At 40.0% G+C, this 27,704-nt stretch overlaps 1 protein-coding gene across 2 annotated transcripts in view; it reads right to left on the bottom strand.

Moving 5' to 3' along the window:
• LOC114940415 (uncharacterized) overlaps window positions 1-27,704 on the bottom strand; it is an 87,682-nt gene that overhangs the window by 44,628 nt on the left and 15,350 nt on the right. For both annotated transcript variants that reach the window (XM_029315097.2, XM_085480857.1), the window contains exons 3-4: window positions 12,708-12,982; window positions 12,505-12,554 (exon numbers count right to left, since the gene is read on the bottom strand). In XM_029315097.2, the coding sequence (XP_029170930.2) occupies window positions 12,505-12,554; window positions 12,708-12,982 (325 nt within the window). The remainder of the gene's footprint in view (window positions 1-12,504; window positions 12,555-12,707; window positions 12,983-27,704) is intronic.

Below are 27,704 nucleotides of genomic sequence, written 5' to 3'. Positions count from 1 at the left end.
CCTTTTCCCATCCCTGATACGATAATTCAATAACAGCACTCGACCCGATATCCCGGGCATGAAGCGGACAGTTTCCGCGTTAATTACAAAAGCCATTCTACGAAAGAGCCCGGGCTTTTAACGCTCGCTGCGCGATGCGCAGTGTCAGAGATAGAAACGTCAGATGGAGAACGTCGGCCAATCCATCACGGTGCATTCTCCGCTTTCCTCTCCTACCTCTCTGTCTTCGGCCCTTTTCCTCGTATAAGTCTGTACATAGTACGGTGCCGGGGGAATATATATAGGGATTTATCAAGGAGACCCCATCGTATCTCCTGTAAGGTTTCTAATTGAAGAGCGTGTTAGGAGCGCCGGCTCTACGTCGCCCGATACTCCGATATGCATATATAACGAGGCCATTCGGTTAAATACAGACAAAACAACTGGCCGCTTCCGCGCTACGCTACGAAACACCCGGCAAGAAAACACGCCGCCGCCTCTGTTTTGCATCGAAATTATCCGTCGTATATACCTATACTCGCGCGCGTATCCACCTGAGGAAATGTTGCAAAATAGTTTTGCTCTTTGGGAGGAGTTTCAATGTGTGTATACGCGCGTCTTCTAGCTCCACTCTCTCTGGCAATTTCTCGCATTAGACTAAAGTAATGTCGTTATGGATAACCGGCATTAAGATAATGGACGGCGCGTATGGTCGCGCTAATAATCATGCCGAGAGATAACGATTAATGTATAACGCGCCCGTTTTGTTAACAAACCGAGATATAAAGTACACATGTACTCTCGGTGGCTGATTAACGTGGAAAGATATAAACATAAATCACGCTTTGTTAACGAAAAGATTAAATTTACGGGACTATTTTTTTCTTTAAAATGAAAGAGAGAGAGAAAGATTACCTATATATGTATATGGGATATTATATCTTCCAAAAATATTAAAATATTTTCGCCCGTACACGCATTTTTTTCGCAAATGTTAATATGAGTTTATTCTCGTGCTAATTTTAAAATTTAAATTTAATTTTAAATTCTACACGCCCGGTGTTGGGTATGTTCTCTGTTTTTCTACGTTTTAGCGCCTCCTTTTTCTCCACATCCTATTCTCCATTTTACGCGCTATATACTTTATTTTGAATTAAATTATTTATTTAACTCAATTAATCAACAACAAACTGTATTTTTGATAATTCAGAAAAAAATCGATCTTGACAGTTTGGAAAATTCATTGACGATAGATTATATTAAATTAAACGCTTCTAATCAATTGCAAACTACTTTTGATTTGATTTTAGCCCATCGCTGCAACAGTTATACGAATCCGGATCACTGTATCGCATTCCATTCAAAGAAATGCCATTTCCTTGTATTTTATTGTATAAAATCCCTATCGCATGATCGAAATAACGCGAACAACAGAAACACAAATCTAACATAAAGTCGTGGATGCATTCGTTGCACCTATACGATCTTACTTTATACTTGCAATGGGTGTCGATGAATCACAAGAACTATAAATACGTCGCACTTTCCCCTTTTTCTCCCTCGTACTCTCGCGAGTAATCTCCCTGTACAATATAAGATCGACTGTGATCCGGCATTCACTTTCCGCCCGAGCCTGGACTTTTTGAAACGTAAACAAGGAGATAAAAGGCGGAAGTTGGCCGCGTAAACAAGGGGATCCGCCCGCGACTCGCAGACAGTATTCGCTTTGGGGTGATCGAGACTGTTGGACAAAAACAAAATAGGAGGGGATATTAACTGTATTAATTTAAATATTTTTACGCGCGACATCACTGAACTCAATTTTCTCGCCGGTATATTTGATCTCCTTTGCGATAAATTTGATTCCAATAGGGAGAAATGGATGGAAAGGGCGCATCACAGAAAATCTTACTCTTGGATGTATACAAAAAAAATAGAAAGAATACATTTGTACCTATTAATTTAATATCACATAATATCGGAATTTAATTATAATTATTCAGAATCGAGAGTCTTTGAGCAATTAACACGTGTTCTAATTCGTCATGTCCAACAATGTTCGCCTCGATATGATCTCTGATTTTTCTTAGATCTCGGATAGTTTCATCGTTAATATGCGAGAAATTAACCCGTTCCGTAGGCGCTATCATCGTCCTTCTTGACAATTTTGCTACTTATTAACAGTTATTAAGGATGACACATAACAAAAAAACCTCCGAGAAACTATCCGAAATCTAAGAAAAATCAGAGATCATATCGAGGCGAACATTGTTGGACATGACGAATTAGAACACGTGTTAATTGCTCAAAGACTCTCGATTCTGAATAATTATAATTAAATTCCGATATTATGTAAAGTTGTATGAATTTATATTTCAAGAATTATACTGAAGAAGACCGCGTGCGGTCGAAACGTTTATAGAATGATTTTAATTTGCGTTAGTTTTAATATCTAATGACTGTAGTTTTATATCGTTACAAAAAATTATCTCTTTCTCACTCTTTGTTTTCTCAAGATATGCAATTTCTTACGGTATAAATAAAATATCTATTTGAAATTAATCTGCGCAAAATGGCACAGACAAAAATTCAATTCGTTTAAAATCTCGACGTATCTATAATCACCATGTAGTATCGACGAAATCGGATATCGCGGTGCGTAAAAAGTATACGGCTCGTAAATTCACAAATTTCTCAACCATCGAGCTCATCCCGAACGGCAATGCATTTTGATAGCCCATTGTTAGAGCACGACGCGGTTTAGTAACTCGCGAAGAGACAGAGGGGTGCAAAGAGGAAGAGAGAGACCATCGAAAAGTTTGGAGAGGGCGTTTCGAAATGGAGACATAACACCGGAGTTTGCCTTATTCATGAGTTGCCATGGGACGCCGGCTGGTATAACTGATGGAAGACGGGGATGTAGAGCTATGATGATGGCCGTGTAGCGAAGTTGTATCAACGAACGGTCTCCTCGAGCCGCATAACGATGATAATACGCTACGTGTCTCGTGTCTGAAACGACAACCGCCCGAACTGAATACACACAGTCTCCCCGTAATCATATATCCTCTCCTTCTTTTCTGCCGTCTTCCCAATCTCTTTCTTCCTGCCCTCCGTCACCCGTCGAACGTCCCGACACGCACTCTGCGCGAATCTTCTTCGTGACGCGATCTTTTACGAGGCCGCAATGTCATTTCATCTGACCCTCGCAGTTATACTCTGTATCCTTGCCTGATCTTTCGACATTGCATCGAACACTTGGTTCGAGTCTTCCGTGATTATAGATATGATTGAGGTCGCTAGAGAATGGGTCGTATATGCTAATATACTAATATACTATTTCAGAATAAAAGTACAATTTTAAATTTCAATTTACATTTTGTCGTTTTATTATATATAAATAATCCTGATCGAGCACATTGAATATTTCGAGCATTCTATATTCTGTGTAGTTATATAAATATGATTCGATTCAGATGTTAATATACATATATAATTAGAGCTGTCAACCTCTTATAGATTTCGGAATCGCTGAAAATAAAATAATGAAAATAGGACAATTTTTATGAACTATATATAAGAAATCACGATATTAAAAACTCACTTGCTATATATAACAAATGAGTTTTTAATAGTACCTGCTCCCCCTCAACCTGCTATGATGTGACATTTAAAAAATTCTGTCGTTAGATGTCTCAACAAGAATCGTATATGTACAAATTATAAAGTCGATTTCTATTTTCACTGTTTGTGGACAAATATGTATATAATTTGTTCATAAATTAAAATTAGTACATAAATTAATACATTACTAATAAATTTTATTCGTGCATTATTATAGGGTTAAAACTGAGCAAAACGGAAAGCATAATAAATAAAACTTTTCGAGGATTCTAGAAACGCAAACTCCAAGTTAATATAAAATTTATTTAATGCTAATCCAACACTGATTAATTCAAATGTAGCATATAGCATCTGCTAAAATGATACGAGATAAAAAATTTAGCGAGTGTCTTCTAATATTCAACGTTTAATTTTGTTCTAGAAAACGAAAAACAGAACGCTTCAATTATTCCAACAATAATTCGGTTAATGACAACCACTACCTTCTGTACTATGATTAGCAGTTAAATCGTCGCAAACTGCGTCTACGACGCGAAAATATCTGCCATTAGAATTATATTTCTGTGTATGTAGCAGAAATCGCAGGTCGGCCATTCCCCGAGCGCAGTGAGTGCACATTGCACACACGGAGCATAAAATGTTTCCGGTATACCTTTGAAAAAGATCTCAGCACGCGACGCGCGCGCACATGATACAGCTCACAGGGAATAATGGCGATTCGTATGCCGTGGCCGTCGAAGGATTTTTAGAACACTCGACGACTCGTTTCTAGTCACACGTTGGTAAGGGAATCGGTACGTGACATTAAGCAGTAATGCCACGTGGCTGCGGTGACCACGCGACGCGCAACTTGAAATACTATTACGCGCGCTCCCAAGTCGCTCCCCTCGAGTCGCTGCCATCAAACAATCTCCTACAGAATGTATAATATCATATATTTCGGACTGAATAATAAAGAACGGACGGGCGCATTCTCGAACGGAGGTGCGACGCCTAATAAAATTTATTTCCTCGCGCGGTGGGTCGGAGTAAAAGGGAATACAGTAAATTAACCGGAGAATTTAAGAAATATATCGTCGGCCAGTAATTTCCGTTAATGTAAATGAAAAATGAGGGCCCGGAATCTTTTATTTGCGTCCCATCACCTATGTACGTGTCGTGGCTCGATACTCGTCTCGCAAGTCTCAATTACACTTTTGAGAGAGAATTTTACGGCACTGGAATTTTTACGGCATTTAAACATAGTGATAAAAAGAATATTAAACCTCAGCTGACGAGGATATCGTTGCTCTGCTCGAGTCGACTCTGGAAAGATTCTAAACTCGGAGAGCCGCCAAGGAGAGGACGCCGTCTCATATTTCTAATACGAAATCGTTTATTAATAGAAAATTCAACGCGATTATGAACCATTCTCTCGATGATTCTCTTTGATCGTCCTCTTTCTAAATCGACGTCAGACGAGAAACGCCGGGGTATTTTCTCGACCAAAATGTTTACTCAAACGAAATCATGCCGCGCCGCCGTTATACGTTGAATAGCTCCGTTCGTCAATGAAGCCTCTTCGTCGATCGTGAAAGGGATCGTCCTTGTCGTTCTCGTCGCGCGCGAGAGAGAGTAAGCCGCGAAAAATAAACATATTTGACATGTCAACAGAGCCCGTCGTATCATCTTTTGTAATCCACGCTATAAGAAGCGCGGCCGTATCTGACAGGCAAATCGCGACAAATTGGTTAAACGCTTCGTGAAATCGATCCGTCGTACAATAAAACGCGAAGCAAACAACGATACGACGCGCGATGTCGATTAATTTAAACTATAATTTCCCGCGTATCTGCGAGATAGAGAATGATATATAATTTAGAAATATGTATTATCGCGCTTTAATTAAGCGCACACATTCGACAAGCACCAAACAGCTGGGTATAAATCGTCGGATCGAAAGGAGAATTCGAAGCGACGCCATTAGCCAAATGCGTCATTTGTTTCGGACATATACACAACACAGCCGGGCATATCGAATAAACGGAATTTTAATTACTTTGATCGGGCGCACGAAATAGCGGCGTGTAAGTGATTGCGCAAGCCGCTTATATACGCTGCAGCTGCCGATAAATCAGCGCGGTCGAGCTGAACATGCGTGTAATAATTGTTGCGCTATCAGAAACGCGTTACGCGTCTGTAAAATTGGGTCGGCGGAAATTACAACGAATTACTTAGCCCTGCGTGGCCAGAGCCCGCTGCATGCAAATAACGCTGTCACACGCAAAAGCGTATACGCGTACAAGCGCGTTCCTGGCCTTCGACATAATATCGTCGCCTATAGAGAACAGTTACATTCCTGTCAATCGATGCATAAAGTCTATTCGATCGGACGCGCTAAAAGGAGGAAAGGAATTCGTGAAAGGCAACTGATGGCGATTAGATGCCGTGTCGCATATAAAATCGACCGCACCGACGATCAAATGCGAGATTCGAAAAGAGCACGGGAGCGACTTCGAACGCAAAGATTATTTAAATGGACGGATTTTCAACCCCGTGTATAATCATTTATAAAAGGTACAGATATTTTAACAAGCTTGCAAAAATCTAACTAACAGACAACTGGTTCTAATCATTTCAAAACCAGTCTCGAGATTCCTCTATTTAATCAAAGATATTTGAGAAAATCGTGGGAAAAAAAATTCTCTTTTGTGCATTCGTGAACTTTTGCATCGCATCCGATGATTCGTCAATTATTGTCGATTAAAAAATATCCGCAAATAATTAATTTAAAATTTCCTTATATACGATATCCTGATCACAACAAAAATTGCCAAATCCGGATTTTAAGTGAACGAACAAGAGGGAAATTAAATTTCCCGAAGAGCGCGCAACAAGTGTAATCCTCGACAATTGTAATAATAAAAGTTACTACAAAAAAAAAAAGGCAAAGTTTCTGCGCGGTAAATGCATCTTTCGGCTAGGAAGCAGACAGTGAGCCGCACGGATAATGCTAACTCGTGTGCGGGTGCCCGATACGTTCACCCGTACCACACCCGAGAGCCGTCTCCGAGCGGAACCTTTCGAGGTTGACTTCTTGAGACACCAGCGGCGCGGAAACTCGAGACGTATAGCATCGCGAAAGGAGGCGAGTTAATCCCTCGAGACAACTAGGAGTCGCGGCGCGGAATGGAAACGCGAGGGGCTGACGGAGAGAGGAATCCGGCGGTGTATTCTCACTCGTGTGCTGCCCGACAATGTTATTATTACGCTCCCCCTGTCCGCATTACGCGGATAATTTATACCGCTCTTTACACGCGGCACACAGACACACGCGTACGAATTGTTTCCGCGTACGTATATTTACGAGAGACGCTGCATCTGTGCGCGCGCTATACCTTCGTCTAGTGTACGTATATACAATCGACATCTCTTACACAAATAGCGCGCGTTATTGTCCGATGATGAACGACCGGCTGAGTTATTGCCCGCCGGCGCGACTTACACGGCGCAAAATTAATATCGCGACTTGCGCCAATTGCGTTCGAGGGATAGGTGTCGGGACGATGCTTATCTCTTTCACCGCTTGCCTTTCAACGCTAAACGTCGTTAAAAGCAACGCCCGACATGCACGAATATATTATATTCAAACCCGATCAATGCCACGGTCTGTAAAATCTCGCCGCGACTGGCTTTTATGTTAAAAAAATTATTATTTATTTCTAGCATTAATTTATACTGAAACGTTATAATTGTTGCGTAATTGTTTGCTTGCAGACGCGTGCTTTTAATTTTATATAACCAAAGATATATATATATATACGGTACTTATAAATTTTATATACTTGTGATAATGAAAGAACAGTTAAAGTTATTGTTTATGAGAATTCTAATTATTTTGCCGTTATTTCTGAATGGATGCTCATTAATTATATCTAGTGACACAAGACAGAGTCTGGCTAATGTTATCCCCAATATATGTCCCCTCTATAAGAATGACTAACGTGTTCATTAAATTAACGATAAGATACTTAAATCCATAGTTAATTGGTGCAATTTAATCATCACACAATTACTTAGCAATAAACCGTTCGATTCAATTTAGATTTCGACAAATTTGAAAGTAATGGATACAAAAATAAATGTCATTTAAACGTAATTAACTTATCTAAGTATATATAAATGAAAGAAATGGCAGATTGATTGGCGTCCGCGAGATATTACTATAATGAAACAGATAACGAAGAAGCCGAGAGAGAGAATAATCTTGGAGCGTCCCTATTTATATACATCGCGATTGTGCGGAAGCTGTGAATCACGTGTCGGAAGGTATCGAGGCTGCGCGATAGCATCGATAGGCGATCGGGTTTAATCAGCGATCGATTAACCGAGCCGTCGCGTCGCCACGAGAGACCCCCGGTGTATAATTCAGTCCGAGATCCGCGGGCGCGCGTGGAATTCTCGGCCGATTAAATGCGATAAATGATTAATTGTCGTCGCTCAACAGCCGCTTATCCCCGCCGGTTTGATCCATATTGCATGGATAATTTATGTCGTCGCTCACGCACATGTGTCCTCTCCCTCGTTCGCTCGCCTGGGCGAAGCGTGTCATCATTTTCTTATCCGCGCACGACGCTGATATTATTTCACGTGCTCGTAATCAGCTGACTGACTGAGATATATCCCAAACACGCGCGGCGCCGAAACGTCGTCGCGAGGGCTAAGTGTCACCCGGGCGAAGTTCTCCGGCGAAACGGGTCGAAATGCAAATATTTTAAGCCGCCTGGAAGTAACGCGACTCTTTTCTTCGAAAAGCAAACACCGCCGCTTTTTACAACCGGCCGGTTCGCGACAGGCCGAAAGGAGGCAACCGGACGATGCGGTGCTTTTTGCAGCCGCATAATTTTCCCATGCTGAATGTAAATTTAGAAGTACACCCCCGAGCTCCCCGCGGGTGAGGCTGAGGGTGTACTTCTGCACAAAACGTCGTCCACGCCACTGTTCGCGTGACTATGACCGCAGCAGTCCGGGCAGTCGAATTTATATCGCGGCTACGAAAACGTGACAACGACCTACGCGGACGCTGACGACTTCTCGAGAGGGTATCTCTCGAAGAAGAGGCCGAAGGAGGGAGGAAACAACGCGCGACGGAGCCTTAAATTCGCATTAAACATTCATCGGGGATAGACCTCGCTGACAACTCGAGATACTCGAGACGAAGATACGATCGAGCTAATGCGATACTGCGAAGACTGGCCTCGCCCGTTCGGCTTCCTTTTTTGCACGATTTTGTTAAATGGGTATATATATGTATAGTTCTATCGACACGGCGAAAAGAAACGACGACTCTCGCGAGATTGCCTTCGCGTCCCTTTTTTTGTTGCGTTGAACGACTTTCAAGTCAGATTTCGATCCAAGTCGATTTTTAGTCCTATTAATATCTGGGACCTATATATAAATGAATTTTTATTATATACAAGGATTATATACAAAAATTTAAGGTTTGGTATACAATTAAATTCAAAATTATAGAGATTTAAAACTTGTTGTGTAAAAAAATGTTTTAGGTATCCGTGATATTTTTCGAGAGTAATAATTGCAATAAATATTATATATCAATTAGGGACTGTGCTGTTAAATTATGTCGAAGAGATTTTTAAAAAATTGTAATTTCTCATCATTAATTTTTTCGCTAAAGCAAAATCACGCCCACTTTGATCCTGGTTTACGTCGAAATTTCGTTTTCGGCAATCGTGTGCACGAAACCTGCATCGGTGCCACCTAAACGAGATCCGGTCAACGTTCCTGATGAGCGCCCATCTCGATTCTCGCGGCATTCGAAACGCAGGTTGATGATTATTATTAAGTTACTGTCATGAGACTCTCGGAGAGTTTTATTGGACCCCATCAATGCCGTAATGATCAAGTCCGGGAACCGTTTGAAACAACGCGTAAATAGGCCGCGTGATATCGCGAATGGAAATTTACGCTAGGGGCTCGTGTAATAATTTACATATACGACGGGAGATCGCGTGGTGAGAGAGAAAGAGAGAGAGAGAGTGCTCCAGAGTCGAAGTAGCCGAGTGTAATAATGCAAAAACGCGACGACGACGAGGGCGGGAGCAAGGAGAGACGGCGCGAATATTACGGGAAACAAGAGCACGAAGGAAGTTAACGGAGCCCAAGTGAGAGAAGAGCCGTGTCTCAAATGGATAAACTCGTTGCACAGACCGTTTAGCCATCGCCCCGGGCTTTTTCTGATTGCTTCTCTGACCCTCTCTCGCGAGATATTATACGAAGCAATTGAATTTCTTATACCCCGCTACTTTCTTGTCCCTCTCCTCCTTCTCTGTCTCTCTGCTCGCGAGCCGCTCGCGTCTTTCGCCACTTCTTTTTCCGGGATTTATCCAACCGAATCGGAATTTCGAGGGGAACGATCGAGGATCCTTCTCGCGATAATCATTATCCATCAACGGTTTTTAAAGTAATGTCAAAAAACTTCGACATGGGAAAGGGAGACAGAGAGAAAGAAATAGCAAACAATATATTTTATAAGAATGTGCGAAGGCAAAGATTCACAGTATAATGATTTTGATCTTTTTTTTTTTTTTTACCCGCCCCAAGGATCACCGCGAAGCGTTTTTATAATGACATGTTGCTACAAAATATATTCCGACAATAACAAATATCGAAAAATGTATTGTATAAAGAAGGCTTGATGTCCTTGCTGGAAATCCTTCATCAATTTTAAAAAGAAATCTTATTTTTAACTCGTAAAAAAATTGCAACTATGTGTTTTTCTAATTTCAAGAATATGATATTTACGATGAGAGGAAACTCGGGAATAATCAATAAATTCCAATTTTAATAACAACGGCACAAACAAGAATGAAATTAACATTAACGTGGTATTTTTCATTTTCTAATTAAATTCTTCCATTTAACCTAGTTCATTCGACTCTCCTTTCTCACGCACTCCCGTAGTAAAGGAATCGCCAATAGAGCGCGTAATTACGAGAAGAGATGCAAAGATAAATAGATTTCAAATTATAAACAAAGAATAAATATACATTCCCCGGAATATGTACACCGCGTTTCGATTCGCGTGCCAGTCGCAGCCGAATCGACCCGCAATATATATTTGAACATCAAAGGGTCTCGTCTCTCTCTCGTCGTTATTAAGACGACGCCACGCGCGAGTTCTCGAGAATCGACGTAGAAGAGGAGCGTGTTTCTCCATCTCGAAAAGTACGGACCGATAAATTACTCTTGGTGCCGCAGAGGAGTGTAAATACTCTCGTACTCGATTACCTTGAACTTAGAGAGAGAGAGAGATGAGAGAGGGCCAGGATACGGCGGACGTGACTTCTTGACGGTGACTACTTTTAGAGGCAGAATAAATAGGCCGTATCTCTCGCGCGCGAAGCAAAGCTCCCTCAAAAATAGTTCTCGACGATGAGCCTCTGTGTTTCTCTCGCTCGCGCTACCTTCCGTCATTCTACCCGTGATGATATCCCGAAGATCCTGCGAAGAGGCCAGCTAGCTAGCTTACCGGGTAACGCGCTCGTTAGCCTTCGAGGAAAGGGCTAATTAAAAAGCCGTAAGGGAAGTGACGCATGTGTGCGCGTCCCTCGAAAATCCCCTCCGGGTCTTCGCGGAAGGCCGCCTCTTAATAATAGAATCAGCCATCTTCGTCGTAAGACGCCGTCCCCGTTGGTCGTTTCCCGGCAATTTTCCAGGCCAACTCCGCGACTCTGCATCGGATCGTGTCGCGACGCGACACCTTTTCTTAATTACGGCGCATTCCTCGCCACGACGAACAATTAAGTCGATTTCCTGCCACGATGAAGAAGAAAGACGGGCGCGCGGACGTATTTTTAGGCGGCTCCTAAATTTTCCCGGACCCTCCTCGCTCTTGCGCGATTAACAGCGCGTCGCGCTCGATTTGTCGGCGCTTCTTCAGCCGTGAGAACGAGAGCGAGAGGATGACGGTTATTTTTGTACATTCCTCGGCCGTAATGCGTCTCGGGGAGTGTCTAATGGTGACAGGAAGAGGGAGCACGTGGGGGCGTTTTGTAGCGATTGTACAAACGGGGTAAGCCGTGCCCTTTCTTGTCAAGGCAATCAAAACTGCAGTTAAACAAGTTTGCTGGCGGTAACAAAGCACGTGTAATAACCAACAGGTGTCCTCGCGAGAAATCCCCACACTCGACATCGTGTGATATATGTTCTCATTTTTTTTATACGTTAAGAGAAGATTTTTCGCTTATATTATTTCTCATTTCTACGTAAATTGGAAATTAATCGTACATACAAGAGAAAACATTTTTTCGACACACATTTATATTCGATAAAATGTAGTTTTTTATTTTTTAATATTTAGACTCCGGCAATGCGGTAAATTTAAAATTATCAAGTTGGTCCATTTAAAAAATATCTATGCTAAGTTAATTAATGAGTATCAAAGTTAATTAATGAGTTGAATTCTATTATCTGTTTACACTTCTCGTACTTAATTGGCGAACAATTTGAAATCTTCAACGTTAAAAAGTTTTGTGATTATCGATTTAAGCTTTCGAGAGAAAATATTAACTCTAACATTAATACTATACATAAACTCTTGCAAAACGTTCCTCAAGTTTAAACTAAACATTTTTTTATATAAGTCATCGTATAATGTGTGTCAAGTTGGAACTCATATAAAACTATAAATTTTTTCAATTCTGATAAATAATTACTAATAAGAAAAATGCCGTGCCATTTTCGTTGCTTTAAGTTCGTGGTTCGGAACTATTTGTTCAAACTATCAAGAACTCTAGAATGAAAAATAAAACAAGAACTCTCAATTATTGCAGCTTCACACACATTGCTCCCTATTACCGCTATATAGAAATGATGTAAAATAAACAATTTCTCACTTACCGATACCTGCAATAGCGGAGTTGTAGTATATGTACACAACACGTTGCGATCTGAAAACAAAATATTCAAATTATGTATACATGTATATACTATAGGGAAATGCTTATTAATGTACAATAATGATTATTTCAAAGTAATTAATGTGCGCAAATTTTTTTGATAAATTGAGTATGTTATAAATTATATATATTTATTTTGCATACCTTACAGCTGCCCTGACGTCGCCCGATGCCTCCCCGGGCCTCCTCCTCTCTTGGTAGCACTCGCGACACTCGCGAAAACACGAATAATTACGATCGCCCGACACTTTGCACGGCACTCCCGACGCGCGAAACTTTACACGGCACTCCCGACGCGACGCGTGAATCACACGCGTATTTCGCGTACGTAGCATGATGCGAAAACTATAATCGCGCGAAGCAACGATTACCCGTTCGATATCTCGAAATCTCGCGCACAGCTTATCAGCAATGCTTACCTGTAACAAATAAAATACATTATATATATTAGAGCAATTTAATTATTTCGCGCTATAGCATACATGAGAGAAATATGTAAGTTAGAATTAAAAATAGAGAAATATGTAAGTTAGAATTAAAAATAGATGTATCTACGAGTCGCAACATATTCCCGAAAATAGATTAGGTTATGCGTTGATCGTTGGCGAGAGATTTTGCATCGAATTTCTCGCGAAATATGCGTTTCCAACAACTCTCATTATATATGAACGTTGAAATTATAATATGCGATTGATAAATAATAGAATACAAAGATTGGAAACGATTATGCTTACTAATTAATCACAGCGAGATGCAGCTCGAACTATCTGGGTCGCGCGGCGTTTCGGTAATGACCGAAGCTATTCGCTATTCTACAAACAGCGGCAACTTCATTCTAATAGCGCGCGCGATTACTATACATGATTTAATATTTAACTAGTTAAAATCCGAGGAAGATTTGAAAAGATATAACTTTATTAGTATAATTTTCGAAAATCGACTGGCGTTTCATCTGGATATTTATAGAAATTCAGTTGTCTTTTTAATATTTATAATAACTTAATTAATATTTTTTGCCTTTAAAAAGCAGAAGTCTTTTTGAAAGTTATGTAGAATTATAAATCTTTTTAATCCTGATAATTACTGATGAGTAAAATGCCGAAGAATTCTAAAACTATTGAAAATAAAACCAGAATTCTTAATTATTTATGAGTTTCCATGAAATGAGACGCCAGACACACATCATCGTGAACTTTATTGTTTTAACTGAACAATCTCTTCTCTTTCGTATTCCGTAGATAAAACAACAACGTGTTCATAATTCGATTTTTCACTGTTCACGTCCTCGAGTGTTTTGATAACACCATATGAATCATTTTAAAGAGACGGAGGAGAAGAAAGAAGAGAGAAGAGTGAGAAGAGTCGTTCTTACGAAGACGTCAAGTCTTTTGAGGGGTGGTTCGTGCCATGAGGCATCACTAAATGATGATCTATTCCGTCGCGATGACCGTGCACGTTCGCCGCGTGTCATCGTGATCGAGGACAGCCGTGAATGAAGAAAGTTCAGACGGAATATATGGCTTTCATCGGCGCTTAGATCCAACGGATGACAAATGGAAAACAGTGACGTGGCCGCAAGGCATGAAGCCGCTAATTGGATACGCGTCATTAATAAAATAAAGCCAAGTGCTTGTAGTAAGTCTAATACTCTGACGAAGAATGCTCGCGATGCTGTTAATCTTTTATACGTTTAAAAAATCGGGTCTCCGTAATACGGAAGTCGATGGAAACAGGACGAGAGATCTCTCGCTTCCTTAATTTCGACCGTAATAAAGAATTTATATATCCTTTTTACGAGGCAATAACATTATTTACTGCAAAAGAACGTTTACATTGACAATTTTCTTATCTAACTTTGTTGGCTAATCGTGTTACGCAACAAATATCGGTAATGTAAACGAGTTCTCAACAGCTAACAAGTGTTGACCAACTTTATTGCTCGACAGAATTCTGAATTCGGTTTAAAGCAAAATTCTTTGTTAACTAATTTTGTTGAGAAACGACGTAAACATGGGACACAACCAGCAGTTAGGAAATGAGACTCTGCATTCTCGCGCGTGTGCGTTGTTGAATGTGCGATAATGAGTTTGCACACTTTTTTTTGTAATAATGTTACTCTTAAACAGAAAAAAATTCTGAAAATTGTTTCGTTTTATTCGCGGAAACTTTGTAAAAAAGTATTAAACTTTTTATTAAATTGTACTGCGCTTCTCTTTATTTCTCTTTGCGCAGTTATCTTATAATTTTATTTTTAATAATTTTTTTATTAACATATATGTATATTCTTATTCAAATTTTTCAGAAGTATATAATGAGTTACAGCACAATTATAGTACAATTTTTATAATATAGACATAGAGAATAATACATACAATTGTTTAACTTTTCGATCAAAATTCATTCTCCTAGAAAACAGAGATTGAAAAGATGACAGTTTTATTTACTGAAATAACAATATATTTTTTAAATAATAAATTTTTTTTCACATTGATTGCATATTTTAAAAAAGTAATGAATTAGAGACAGAGAGAAATGAATCAACCCCTTGTGTTAATAATTGGGTACGGATGAATCTATTCTTTTATGATTGAGCATATATTTATCTCCATTATTACCGCGATAAAGCTCGACAAAACGGCAGTTGTTCATAAATATCGAAATATCGTGCCCACTGGTGGATAGCTGTCCATCCAGAACGCAACATCGCTTTTACCGCGTCGCCCGTACGCATAAATCGCTGCTGTGAACATTCGAAAGAGTACCCATCAAAGAGGAATGGCTCACAACCGCGTAAATTTTCGTTTGACTTAGCATTTAAAAATACACGAATAAATACGCATCGATTGGAATGGAGTCGATGAGTTTGATACTCGAAATTCATGGCACATATAGCAGAATCGATGAAGGGAAATCCACTGACAAATCACGTTTCCATATTTCACATACAAAATTAATTTTGCGTTTGCAGTTAAACAATTTACATATTGCACTGTAAAATTAAGTTTATTATAAAAAAGGTCTCTCTTTCTCTCACTCCCTTTTAATCTTTCGATAATTAATAACTACCGATTTCAGATAAGAGGATTGTAATATAACAAGATAAGATGTAAAAGAAACAGGTCGGTCTAAAAATGTTCAACAAAGAAATAAAAAATTTATAAATAAAATTATAAAAATATTTAGATTTTACTTACTGTTGGAAAATTCGTCAGAGCAATGAAAGATTTAATTCTATGTCAAGAAAAGCAGTTAAATGTAAAATGATCCGGTGACGTGTGGTTAATCTCTAGTACATTATATATATCATTTTATACGAATATTTAATATAGAGAGTATGAAAAAAAGGAAAAACGCACACAGACGCTTACAAGAAATTATTGCATGTATGTACGTTCGCAATCATGAATATGTTTTTGGCAATCTGTTGCCAAAAATATTCATCAAATAAATATAAAATAAAACATAAAAACACTCTTTTTCATAAAACCAGGAAACTTTCAATGTTTCCGTTTTCGTTCACCATTTTTTGATAAAGTACGAGTTAATCGTAAATTTCAAATAGCAGCATATACTAACTGCAATATTTGTCTAACATTGTAATTGAAAGAAGATAATATATAGCACGGTACTTTATTTCAACAAATTATGGCAATATAAAATAATATTTTTATGCAATAACAGTTTTAAAAATTATTTGAGACAAGCCAAATTTTGTCATTGATAAAAAAGTGAAAGCAAGATGAATGCATTCAACTTCACGGAAATATGAGAAGTCTCGATATATCACTTCAGAGAAACGTGTATTTCATAATGATATGGTTATCTGAGAATATCAATTATTTTTTTTAACTCTGTCTCATGGAGAAGTTCATAAATTGATCTTTAACAGGTTTCTTCAATCCGGCACGATTATAGAACGAGTTGCTAGTTAGGGTGTTAATTAGTCATGCATCCCGAAAAATGCAAAGAGAGACACTTTATTAATCGGAAGAGCACGAAAACAATCATCATGCAAGTAGCAATTCACTTTTAATGATTTTGCTGGATGCATCAAACTTTAATAGATTACATGTTTCTTTCACATATTATCGCTTTTATTAAAGTCATCAATGCCAAATCATAAAATAATTACTGGGGTTAAAATATTGACGTACTAACTCAATAATAATTTTGTAGATTATAATTAAATATTATAATTTTTTTTTATAAAAAGTATTGTCAATATGTATTCTAAAAGTTTTGAATGTTTTACTTATCCGTGTAAAACATATGAACTGTCAACAGGAACAAAGTTAATTTCGGTAAAATTGACACTTGTAGTTTTGTCGAGTTTAGAATTAACGATAAATGCGCGGTAGAATTATTTCTCCGGAAAATATCGCTCGCGCGCGAAATACAGAATAGATGAAATTTATAATATGACCGGCTCGCCCTATCGTCGCACGGACCGTAGGAATCTCGCTCGTGCGTGTAAACGCGCCGTCAAATTTTCCCGAGATGCACATATCGCGTGTGTGTGTGTGTGTGTGTTGAAGGACATCGAGTTTCCATCGTCCGCGAGATGACAAGCACTGGCGCACGCGCACGAATTTTTCTCGCGACACGCAAAGTCGTCGTCTGGGAGATCGTGGTGGATATGCGTTTCGGTCATGCCTAATAAACGTTGGATTCGTCTCCCGTCGTATGTTGTCGACATTCCAGACGTCGAGGTCGAATCCGCTGGTCTTTCCTCTCCTCGGTGGAGATCGTAACGGTTCTAGACGCGGCGAAAAAAATGAGACGACAAACAACGACGATTAAGGGGAAGAATACGAAGACGACGCAGGATGTGCGGCAATGAAGCGAGGAACCGGCGCATAAGGACGAACGGGATGGCGGAGGAGGAAGAGGATCGCCGACAAAAATTGTCTGAAGTCCTCCGACATACATATATAGTATAGGATAGAGAGAGAGGCTGATGTGTCGGTCATTTAGGGTGTGAAAGAAAAGATAAGGCCTGCCTGGTTCTCGTTCGGGGTCGTAAATTTTTACGACCAGTATACTCGCTGTTTCACGAGATTCTGGCCCCCTTCTTCTCAGACACGGTCGTCGTCCCGTTCTCAGACCGAAAAATCGAACGGCATCTTCACGACGATATCGCGCGCCGGCTGTGTTCCGTCGCGCTGTGTCGCGACGACGCAATTAACTCTCGTTTATTACACTAACAACAGGCCTAGTTTTATAATTCAGCGAGCGCGGGAACGTTGATTACGTAAAACGGAAAGGAGAAATTATGACCGCTTTTACGGTGCGCGATCGCGAGACGTAATATGGAATATACGATAAAAAGATTGCCGCTTTATATTTATTCCGTTTATAGTCCCTTGGAAATTATGATTTTCCGGAAGCAAGAAATAGAGAGAGAGAGAGAGAAGGGGCGAAAAAAAAGACCAGAGTGTCTTACGCGCCCCGTCGTGAATTGCCCGGGATAATTAAAACGAAATTTACGCGTGCCCTAGAAAAACTGGCGCGTGCAGCAACTGCGACTTCGTCTTCGGGCCGAGCGTCGTTAACCTCCGTAAATAATTGAAGAAACAATTATATGCGAACGGCGGAAAGTGGCTGCTCGTTGGCGCCGGTGTTTTTGCCGAGACTCGTCTTTCTTTTCGAAGAGAAAACGACGACGTTACGCGTGATCCAGATGAAAATCTCATTTTCGACGCGACGTACATCTCGCTACCGGTATATAGATCTCGGAAGATTGCGACCTCAGGGCGGTAAAAATATCAGACATACACACACACACACACGTATGCACATATGTATTATATACACACGGAGGCAGGTATTATTGGGCAAGATGAAGTTATTTGGGTTAGGTCAGAAGTCGGGCTGCGTTATTGTCTGTCCGGCTCAAAACTAGCGCACACGGTAATCATAGAGAGCAAAGCTCCTGATCCTCCTACCAGCGCGTATACACGTAAGACGCAAAATGGTACGTTTCCTTCGTCGAAATAGTTTTTCCTTCTACGACCGGATGAAATTGAAAAATGAAATTGATTCTGCGGCGCGGCTTTTCGCGACGACTCTTTCTATACATAAACTCTTATGAAATATATAAGTATATTTTTCTCGTGGAAAAAAGAGGGCAGAATGATTATGCACATATAAAGGCAGACGAGAATAGAATGCAATTAATTTGACACTTATACGTCCGTCTCGAAGAAATATCGTAATGCGATTGCTCCAATTTGATTATCAATTTGAACGTTTATGGAAAATTCATTTGCCAATACTTTTGCACAAAATAAATACTCTGGCACATCGATTAAGATTGAATAATAATTTTTTTAAATCGATCTCTTGTATATCGATTATTTATAAAATTGTTTAGCACGGATTGCTTTTTAAAATTTTTATTAATCATTACTTATTGTTAGTAAGAGAGATTAGATTCACATAATATTAAAAATGAATAAGATAATTCCGAAGAAAATCAAGTTAAAAGTTGACAAATTGGAATTTATATCATTTCCGTAAGCAACCTATACTTTTCCATCTCTGAAATAAAAAAAGGACGAATAAAGGTACAAAGTTTTACAAAGTTTCGAAAAGAAGTAACGGCGCAAGTGTGAGACAATGACATCTCGCAAAAAGTCGAAACAGGGTGTCTCGAACGTGTCTCCCCTAAAAAAGACGAAATACTCGGACGCGGGCAACATGGCAACAATTTATTAAGGTATCCTTTTTCGCTTGACAAGTCTCGGACAAATTGAGCGTGAGTTAACTCGATGGATGAATACATTCCACTTGATGTGACTGAGCGATCCAGTGATTCTCAGTTGACGTTCGATAAAAAAATCCGATTTAAGCTTAATCTTGAAAAAGGGGTGTACTTTACGGTCCTCTCTTTCTCGCTCTCACATCTTTCGACACACGTTTCTCACGAAAATAATTCTCGTAAAACGAGCCGCGTCTTCCTTCAACTACACGAAACTATGACGCACACGATGGTGATCTACGCGGGATTTAAACTGCGGGATTTAAACGGAGGCCTCCCGTCAGTGTATATCTCATACCCGGGCGTTTAATCACACCCATAAACGAGAAACAGGAGGTCGCGATAAATTGTAAAGTACCTCTCCGAGACGTCGACAGAAAAACGGCCGAGTCGTGGAAACTCAAGTAGGCGCCAGAAATCGCTCTACGACATCTGGAGCCGAGCCTGGGCTACCATGAACGCGCGCGATCGGTGAAAACATCTGTCCCCTTCCTCTCCCCCTTGCCTCTTTCCTCCTCGCGTGAACCGTGTCCGAGGGATCGGTAAAACGTAGCGGTGGCCATATTTATTTCGGCGATTCCCTTTCGACGAGGGTCTAAAAATTGAATGCCGCTATAAATCATCGGCGATAAGAGAACGAGTTCTTAATGTGAGGACATCGCCGCTACCAGGACTCCTCGTCCTCGTCGTCGTATCCTTTACGCCTCTCTCACCACCATTACCATCACCGTTCTCTCCTACACCTCGGACGGGATCGTCCGCCAGTGTCGCACCAACCCTTTTTCCGATCCACGACTCGCGCGTTCCTGGCTCTCGCTGTTTCTCTCCAACCAATCCAACTGGTATCGCTACGTAGCATCTACTACACCTCGTCCCTCTTTCCAACCCCGTGCGCTGGTTTGTGTTTCTTGTGTATCCTTCGCCGCACGATCAGATAAAAAGACGGAGTGGGAAGAGTCGGTGGTAGAAGGAACCTCGGTTTAGTTTGTCACCATCGCTTAACCGCGGATGAGAGGGAGTGAGAAGCGGGTGAGCCCATAGGATTTATTGGACTTGTCTCAGAGAAGAATCAAGACTCGTTGTTGTGCTCACCAGTCCGCTACGAGAAAGCCAATTAAATCGGTCGACAGTCCCAAAAGCTTCCATCGCTCCTTTTCCTCTGACCTTTAATCCGCATCTCGCGCTTCCCTTTTCGCAAACTTAAATCGGACATCTTATCTCGGGACGCGCGATACGACATGCCTCGCGACTAATGTCCAGTCGCTCGAGAGAGGATTTCGTGCGCTCGAGAGAACGGGATAACTGTCCGTATTTTCGAGAGAGATTGATCGGCGTCCGGATAAAAAGGGGCGATCCTCCTCGTGGAGAATTCGACGGAAAGCCTCGCGTTCCTCGTCTCGTTTCCTCCGAGAAGGGAAAGGAAAAGGGGAGACGCTTGAAATTCCGTTAACCGTGGACGCACTTATCGAATTGGGTATAAGTAAATAAGGTTCCCCCAAGAGAGAGAGAGAGTGAGAGAGAGATTCGTGCGGTCGAAGCCTCGACAGTTGAAGAAACTAGCTGGGCGATAGCTCGGCAAACGAACTCTCGTGTACAACCGTTAGTGACGTGTAAAACGAATTTCCGGTATAAGCGCGATCAGCGACGCGAACCGTCGACATCTGGACGACATCCATTTATCGAAGAGCATTCGCGCAGTTGTTTATCGTATATAGGGAGGCTTTTAAATGCTCTCGATAAACCGGAGATCGATGGACGCTGTTGGAAAAATATTTGCCGCGCTTGCGAGCGAAATAAAATCGCTACAAAGTATTTTAATATCTTTTTTTTTAATCCTAGACGATTATAAATATTCTCTACAACTTTTGATGTAGCGTGAAACTTTAATCGGCGTCTCGACTACCGGCAATCACTTTGTGCCGCAACTTCGCCGCTTACGGTTAAGCATAACTGTCCGCACAGCTGTTTGTCTCTCGCGACGCGATTCAGGACCCGCGATTCATCCAAAAGAAATTAAATCATCCAAACAATTAAAAAGTTACGAAGGGTTAGATAGCTTAAGCTATCTAGCCATTGTAAAAATAGCAGATGCATAAATCAGAGAAAAAAAATTAATAATACTAAAATTTTTTTGCTATTTATTTGCTATTTATTTATTGCCCAAAATATTTTTTTGCTCCAGTTTTTAAGACAATACCAATAATAAATCGCGGTGCTCAAAAGGAAAGTGCATTAAAAAAATTAGTTGCTCACATTATTATATAGCATTAGAATGTTTTTTGAATTATTTGCTCTCAAGATATCTAGGTTCCGAATTTTTTGCTGGCGAAATAAGTTAAAGAAATTAACATTTAACTTATTGTATAATGAATAAAACAAATTTTCAAATTTATTTTGCGTGCAAAAAATTCAGGACTTGAATATGTTGAGAGAAAATATTAAGCTATCTAACCTTTCGTAACTTTTTAATTGTTTGAGCAAAAAAATTGTTTTTTACAGCAAAAAATAGCAAAAAAATTCGATATATAATTCATTGCGTTTTGATGATTTGGCTTAGCTAGCTTAATATACCTAACCATTCGCGCCGCACGGAAACGCTCTCCGAATCTTCGTCGAGTAAAGTGCGAGATGCGCGTGGAGACTGCTTCTTCAATTTTTCATCGCTTACAGGAATTCCGAAGGGACCACGAGCCCTATTCACGAGAGGCGCAGATTTTTTTCGCGGGCTCGTTTCGGCGTCACATTCCTCCGCGCGATGCGGTGGCGAGGTGGGCGGTGGCTTTGAATGCGAGACCGCGGAATAATTTATATAGTAACGTGTATATGTGCAAGAGAGAGAAAGAGAGAGAGTGGAAGGGGAGAAGAGTCTCTTCTTGAGAAGCATTGTGCTTGAACTTGAATTAAACATCGCCCTCTTGACTACGAGGCTGTGCCTCTTGGCGACGTCGTGACTAGAAGCTTCTGTATAAAGGGGGATCAATAGGGTGCACAGGAAGTAGAGCCCCGCTACTATACAAACTAGAAAGTTATTCTGTATGAAGGTATGTACAGCAAGTACGTATCCCGCGGGATTATATTCCGACGTAACAAGGGAGAGAAAAAGAGAGAGTAAACGGATATTCGAGTCTATAAGAGATCGAGATTTCTTCTACCGGAATTGTATCGATTGCGATGACCAAGATAAATCTGAGAGCATAAAGAATTAAGTTAACTGGAAGAGAATATGCGTAATATTCTCGAATGAAAAATGACAGCTGCATTTATACTTCAAGTATGTCATTAGGTATCTCATATGTTTCATTCTCCTAGTTATCTCTTGATAAATATATGATAATTATCGTATGAGATATTCTATCGCTTATCTGAGCTAATTATAAAAGAGCTAATTATGAATTAAAAGCTAATTATACATTTTTAATATATTGTATATATGTATTTAATATATTTGTTTGATGTATTTCATATATAAAATATATATTTAATGTTTATCGAAACATATAATATATATTTTTTAACAAAAATTTGGTCAAACACTATACATATTTTACAAAAAGAAACTTCTCTCTTTTATAAATTTATAATTTCTGATATTAAAAATTTAGACTAAACAATTCAAATACATTGCAACATTAAACTTAATTTTACATGCAAATAAATAATAAAATTTAATTTTACCCGTCGTCAAGACTGCATAATTTCCAACGTTATAATCCAACGTCATTTGTTTCGACTTTCAAATAAATGCTGTACTTTTCTCAGTTTAGTTTAGTTATCTCTAATCTAGGAAAAGGTACTACAGGTAAAACATCCTGTTACATTTAGGAACAGTTTGGATGGAGTTGTAGCTCGGGTCGTGGAAGGTTTCAGGTAAGGGATAAGATAAAGGACTCGTCGAGGAATCGGGCAAAATTGTCGTTAACTATCGTACAGGGTGCACCGGCGCGTGAACGACGAAATTTGAAGGCACGTGGCTGGGCATACGGGTTTATTCGTTGCACACTCACGACAACGTCATGTGGCAATCGCGTACGTACATACACATACGTATGTACGACGTCTACCTTACAAAGTAGCGAGAGAGAAAAAAGAAGCGCGGCGCAAAAATTAATAAGCAAGCTGGCCGTCGACATAAATAAATTTCTGCAGCGATCGAAGCCATCTGCTCTGAATAAAGAGCGCAGCTTGAGGACATCTTGGGTTTCACTTAAGCGAAAGACGACGACCCTTTCGAAGAGTCAAGTAATTTAAGGCCGGTCTTTTCTCGCTGCGCGCGTCTAAAAATTTTTTCCCTTTTTTTTTTTGCGTGGCGTAGGCGCACCCTCGCTTAGGGAACCAGAACGCTGCGATCGGAGTCGTCGCTACGAACGATCATCCATAATAACAATTTCCGGAGAAGGAGGACTCGCCCCGAATTTCCGCAACGTTTGTAATAGCAATTATTAATAACTCGCGAGGGAAAAGAATCTTGGAACAGTTCTTGATCTCGAAGAAGGCTGATCCCTATCCGAGAAAAACGAGAAAGGGAAGACGGAGATGAAAATAAGAGGAAAGGAGCAAGAAGAAGGCTGACACTTTTCACGGAACAAAACGCGCCCCGTAGGGAATAAAGGAGCCCTCCTGAAATAATATTTGAGGAATTCCTTGTCCAGGAAAGGATATACCGCCGCCGCACGAACAAATGACTAACAAATATGTATAGGAGTCACTTCTGGAACTTTTGTGTCTGCGGCGAATTGCCGCAGCTGCCTGCGTGCTCGTTTTTCGTTTACGCGTCCAGGGGCCTAGTCTTATATATACATATATATACCTATACTCTATACTACACTACCACTCGTCTCGTCTTACTCGACAGGGAGAGTCAACGAGGTGCGTTACGCATCGATTACGTACTAAATCGCGGCGTGCCGCAGGTCGGACAAGCCGTAACGAGCCGGAAGAGCCTCGGCCACGACGATTATCCCTTCCTCGTTTCCGATCACGTCTTGTATAAACGCAACTTTATTCGCTAGGTCGTCTCGTGGCATTAACGCGTTCACGCTAATTACTCGATTACAGATCGAGCAAGACGAAGATCTCTCTCTCTCTCGTTTTTCCTTTCTCCATCCCTATACCTTCCGGTCTTACTTTCCGTTGGCAATTGTTCACCTTCGTATCACGGCACGAGTTGTAAAGGTAATTGCATAATAATGCAGTTTGTTAATTTTAAAGTCAACGTTATGTACCATCGCTACCCCCGACAGTTTGGCGAATATAGGATAAATTCTCCGACGAAATAGTAAGTTCGAAGGTAGGCAGGTAGGTATAGAATCACGCCCAAGGCGCCTCGAATATGGCCCGAAGGCGCTTTACTTTCCGGAGAACTTTGTTTTCTCACCAAAATTCCGTCTAACAGCTGCAACAACAGCGCGGTGCAGTGGCTGGTCCTCTCACTGTACACCTCTCCTTCTCTCTCTGTGCCTACTCTTTCACTGTAACTTTACCTGCATAAACCGAGTCGAAAAGTTCGGGGAGAGAAGCGGCGCGCGTACAATAACAGCTACAAATATAGAATCTATATAGGAACGAAATGCGCGTCGCGCTATTTTTTATTGTTATAAGCTTACGATCTTCGCGAAAGAAAGCCGGGAAAAGTTTACTTTCGTCGTTGCGACTTGGAAAGAAATATTAGAGCGGATATGAGAGAGAAAAATAAGCGCGCTGGCGCCCTTTGCTACACATGTCAGTCGATATAGGAACCCCAAAAAAGAATAAATTATATTTATAATATTATGTTAACAGAACGCGGTTGAATAAATCGTAAGATTATTGAAAAGAACAGGGTAAAAATTATATATAGAGTTATATATGAGCAATTATATTTATTATTATTTCAGTGAAGCTTTCATTCAAGCAATAGATTTCCAGAAACGACCATATATTTTTTTAAGCATTTCTCTTCACATATAGTTGGAAACAATCTTTTCACGCGTCGTATATATCAGTTTAAATAAAAATATCTATATAACATGAAACTCTGTTTTTGAATTTTCTATAGGAATTGTTTGCAGAAAAAAATTCCAAACAAAATAATTAAATTTCGTACTTATTAACAGAATTGCAATATAAAAAAAACTCAATAATAATATCGAAAAATTATTGATCTAAATATATATAACATTCATATATATTCTCTCAGATTTTGAACAAGATAATTAACGCAGAGATTCCCTCTCCACACGAGATGCCATAGTAAAGATTCCAAGCGCTTGTCGGAGGATACTTGAATAAGTACGAGGAATAAGCATGCAAATAAAATCAAGCAGCGGCCTCAGAAATATGGTAATTCTACACAACGAAGTGAGATATACGTAATAACGATTAAGACAACGAGAGAGAGAGCGAGCAGGGACAGTGTAACCGTGCGTGTCTTTCGGAATTATGTACGCACGTCGATACATGGAATGATTGTTTGAAGAGCTCTCGTCGCGGCGTCGAGAGGATTTACTTTTCTGATCAAATATTTGCCGCGGGCCGCGAAGCGATTTTAACATCTCGAGACACACACGCGCAGGCGCGCGCGCGCGCGTTGCGACCAAGACTTTTTTATTTGAAAAACCTTGTAGTCCCTATTGTGTACTCAGGTATGGTCTACGAACGACCTGGCATCGGACGGACGGACCTTCGTCCATTGTTTCTATTGTTTGTCTATGAGCTGTTTCTGCTCTCTCTCTCTCTGTCTTCTCCTTCCCCGCGGTATCGTTAATTTAAGGTACGCATTTCCATACGACGAGAATTTTGGGGGTCCGCCGGATCCACAGACCGATACTCTCGAACGTAACTTTCGTTGACCTCGTTGACGCGCCGGTGGTCCCCTGGGTTATCGCGCAATCTGTCTTACTTGTTTATGCAGATAGATTTTACTAATCTCTGTCGTATGTACGCGTCGTCGTTACGCCGATGCTCATATATAAAGCTTGCAGGAAGAGAGACCTGCTTAAGCGGAATAATTATTAACACCATATGGCCACGATATGTGCTGTCCGGATGTCGCGTACAAGCTATATTTTAACATTTAAATCAGACGACATTTGCACCGCGCGATACAAACTTTAAATCCCCTATAGAATTAACAATGTAGCGGATTAGAATATGAAAAAATAATTTTAAAATTGATGGAAATTGATACACTTTTTCCTAAAACTTTACTCAATAATTAAAATTTATTTATTGAAATTGATAATATTAAAGGATCATTTATATATCTTGTGATATTGATCTGAAATATTTTACACGTTTAATGAAAAGCATTAGATTATATTAAAATCAAGCTTAAACAAATAAATCTTTATTTACAAATAACATTGCGTTGAGTTAATAAATTGAGTCTTTAAATGCCATATGTGAAATAATTTTAAATGTATGCAAAAGTAATGAAATCGCGAGAATAAGTTAACAGTAATAATTTCTAATTAATTTTATTTAAACAATATAAAAAATAAAAGTAACATATGTATGTATTGTATAGTAATAACTAGTAATGTTTCAAAGCCAAAATACGGTCGAAAGAGAAGAGAAATCCGAGAATGGTGTAAAACAAGATAATGACATTTGTACAAAAAGCATATATGGTTGACGCCATATACGATAGTGGTAGTATACAATCTAAAACAACAAATGAATCTAAAACAACAAGTCGTATATGCACCGATCACTCTTCCGTCATCGTTTGAAAAGCACTCCTTCAAAAAAAAATATATATATTCCTCGGTAAACAACCGATGCGACGCGAAACAATCCGTGAAAAACCGTGTTACGCGTGATAGAAAAAAAAGTCACGTATTCTATATTATTTATCTCTCATTAGAGTCCTATTCGCCAACGTTTAACGGATTTAACGACAGCAGCCGCCGTGTAAACCGGAATATATGGTTAATACTGTCACGAATAATAGCCAGAGTTAGCAGAGGGGAACCGAATCGGATGTCGAACAATCGACACAATCAGCAAAGTCGTTGCTGCTATTCCACCGTAGCGCGGCAAGATCGTTGCGAAAAGTGCGAAAAACTCAGATTCTCGAATGTTGTTCAATTGCAATTATCGCGGCAGGGGAGTATCGTGCGGCATGCACAGGACGAAACATCAGCTGGATATAGGAATATCGTGTTGAAAGGCGGAGGTATAACAAAAAGCCATGGAAAGAAGACGAAGGCGGAAAGGATATGTGGTATCCTATAGTAACAAGGCGAGGGTGTACGAGGATCATAAATTATCGAGATGAACAACAATAGAGAAAGAGAAAGAGAGAGAGAGAAGGCGTTTATATCTGCCTACGTCGTCTCCCTTTCCTTTCTCCGTGCAGCACCCCAAATATTTACACTGGCCGGTGGCAAAACTCAACAGTA

This window comes from Nylanderia fulva, unplaced genomic scaffold, assembly GCF_048542155.1.
Source record: "Nylanderia fulva isolate GAGA-0341 unplaced genomic scaffold, ASM4854215v1 Scaffold16, whole genome shotgun sequence".
Classification (NCBI taxonomy): domain Eukaryota; kingdom Metazoa; phylum Arthropoda; class Insecta; order Hymenoptera; family Formicidae; genus Nylanderia; species Nylanderia fulva.
The sequence above is the reverse complement of the archived record's forward strand: the minus strand, read 5'-3'. Positions and strand labels throughout refer to the sequence as shown.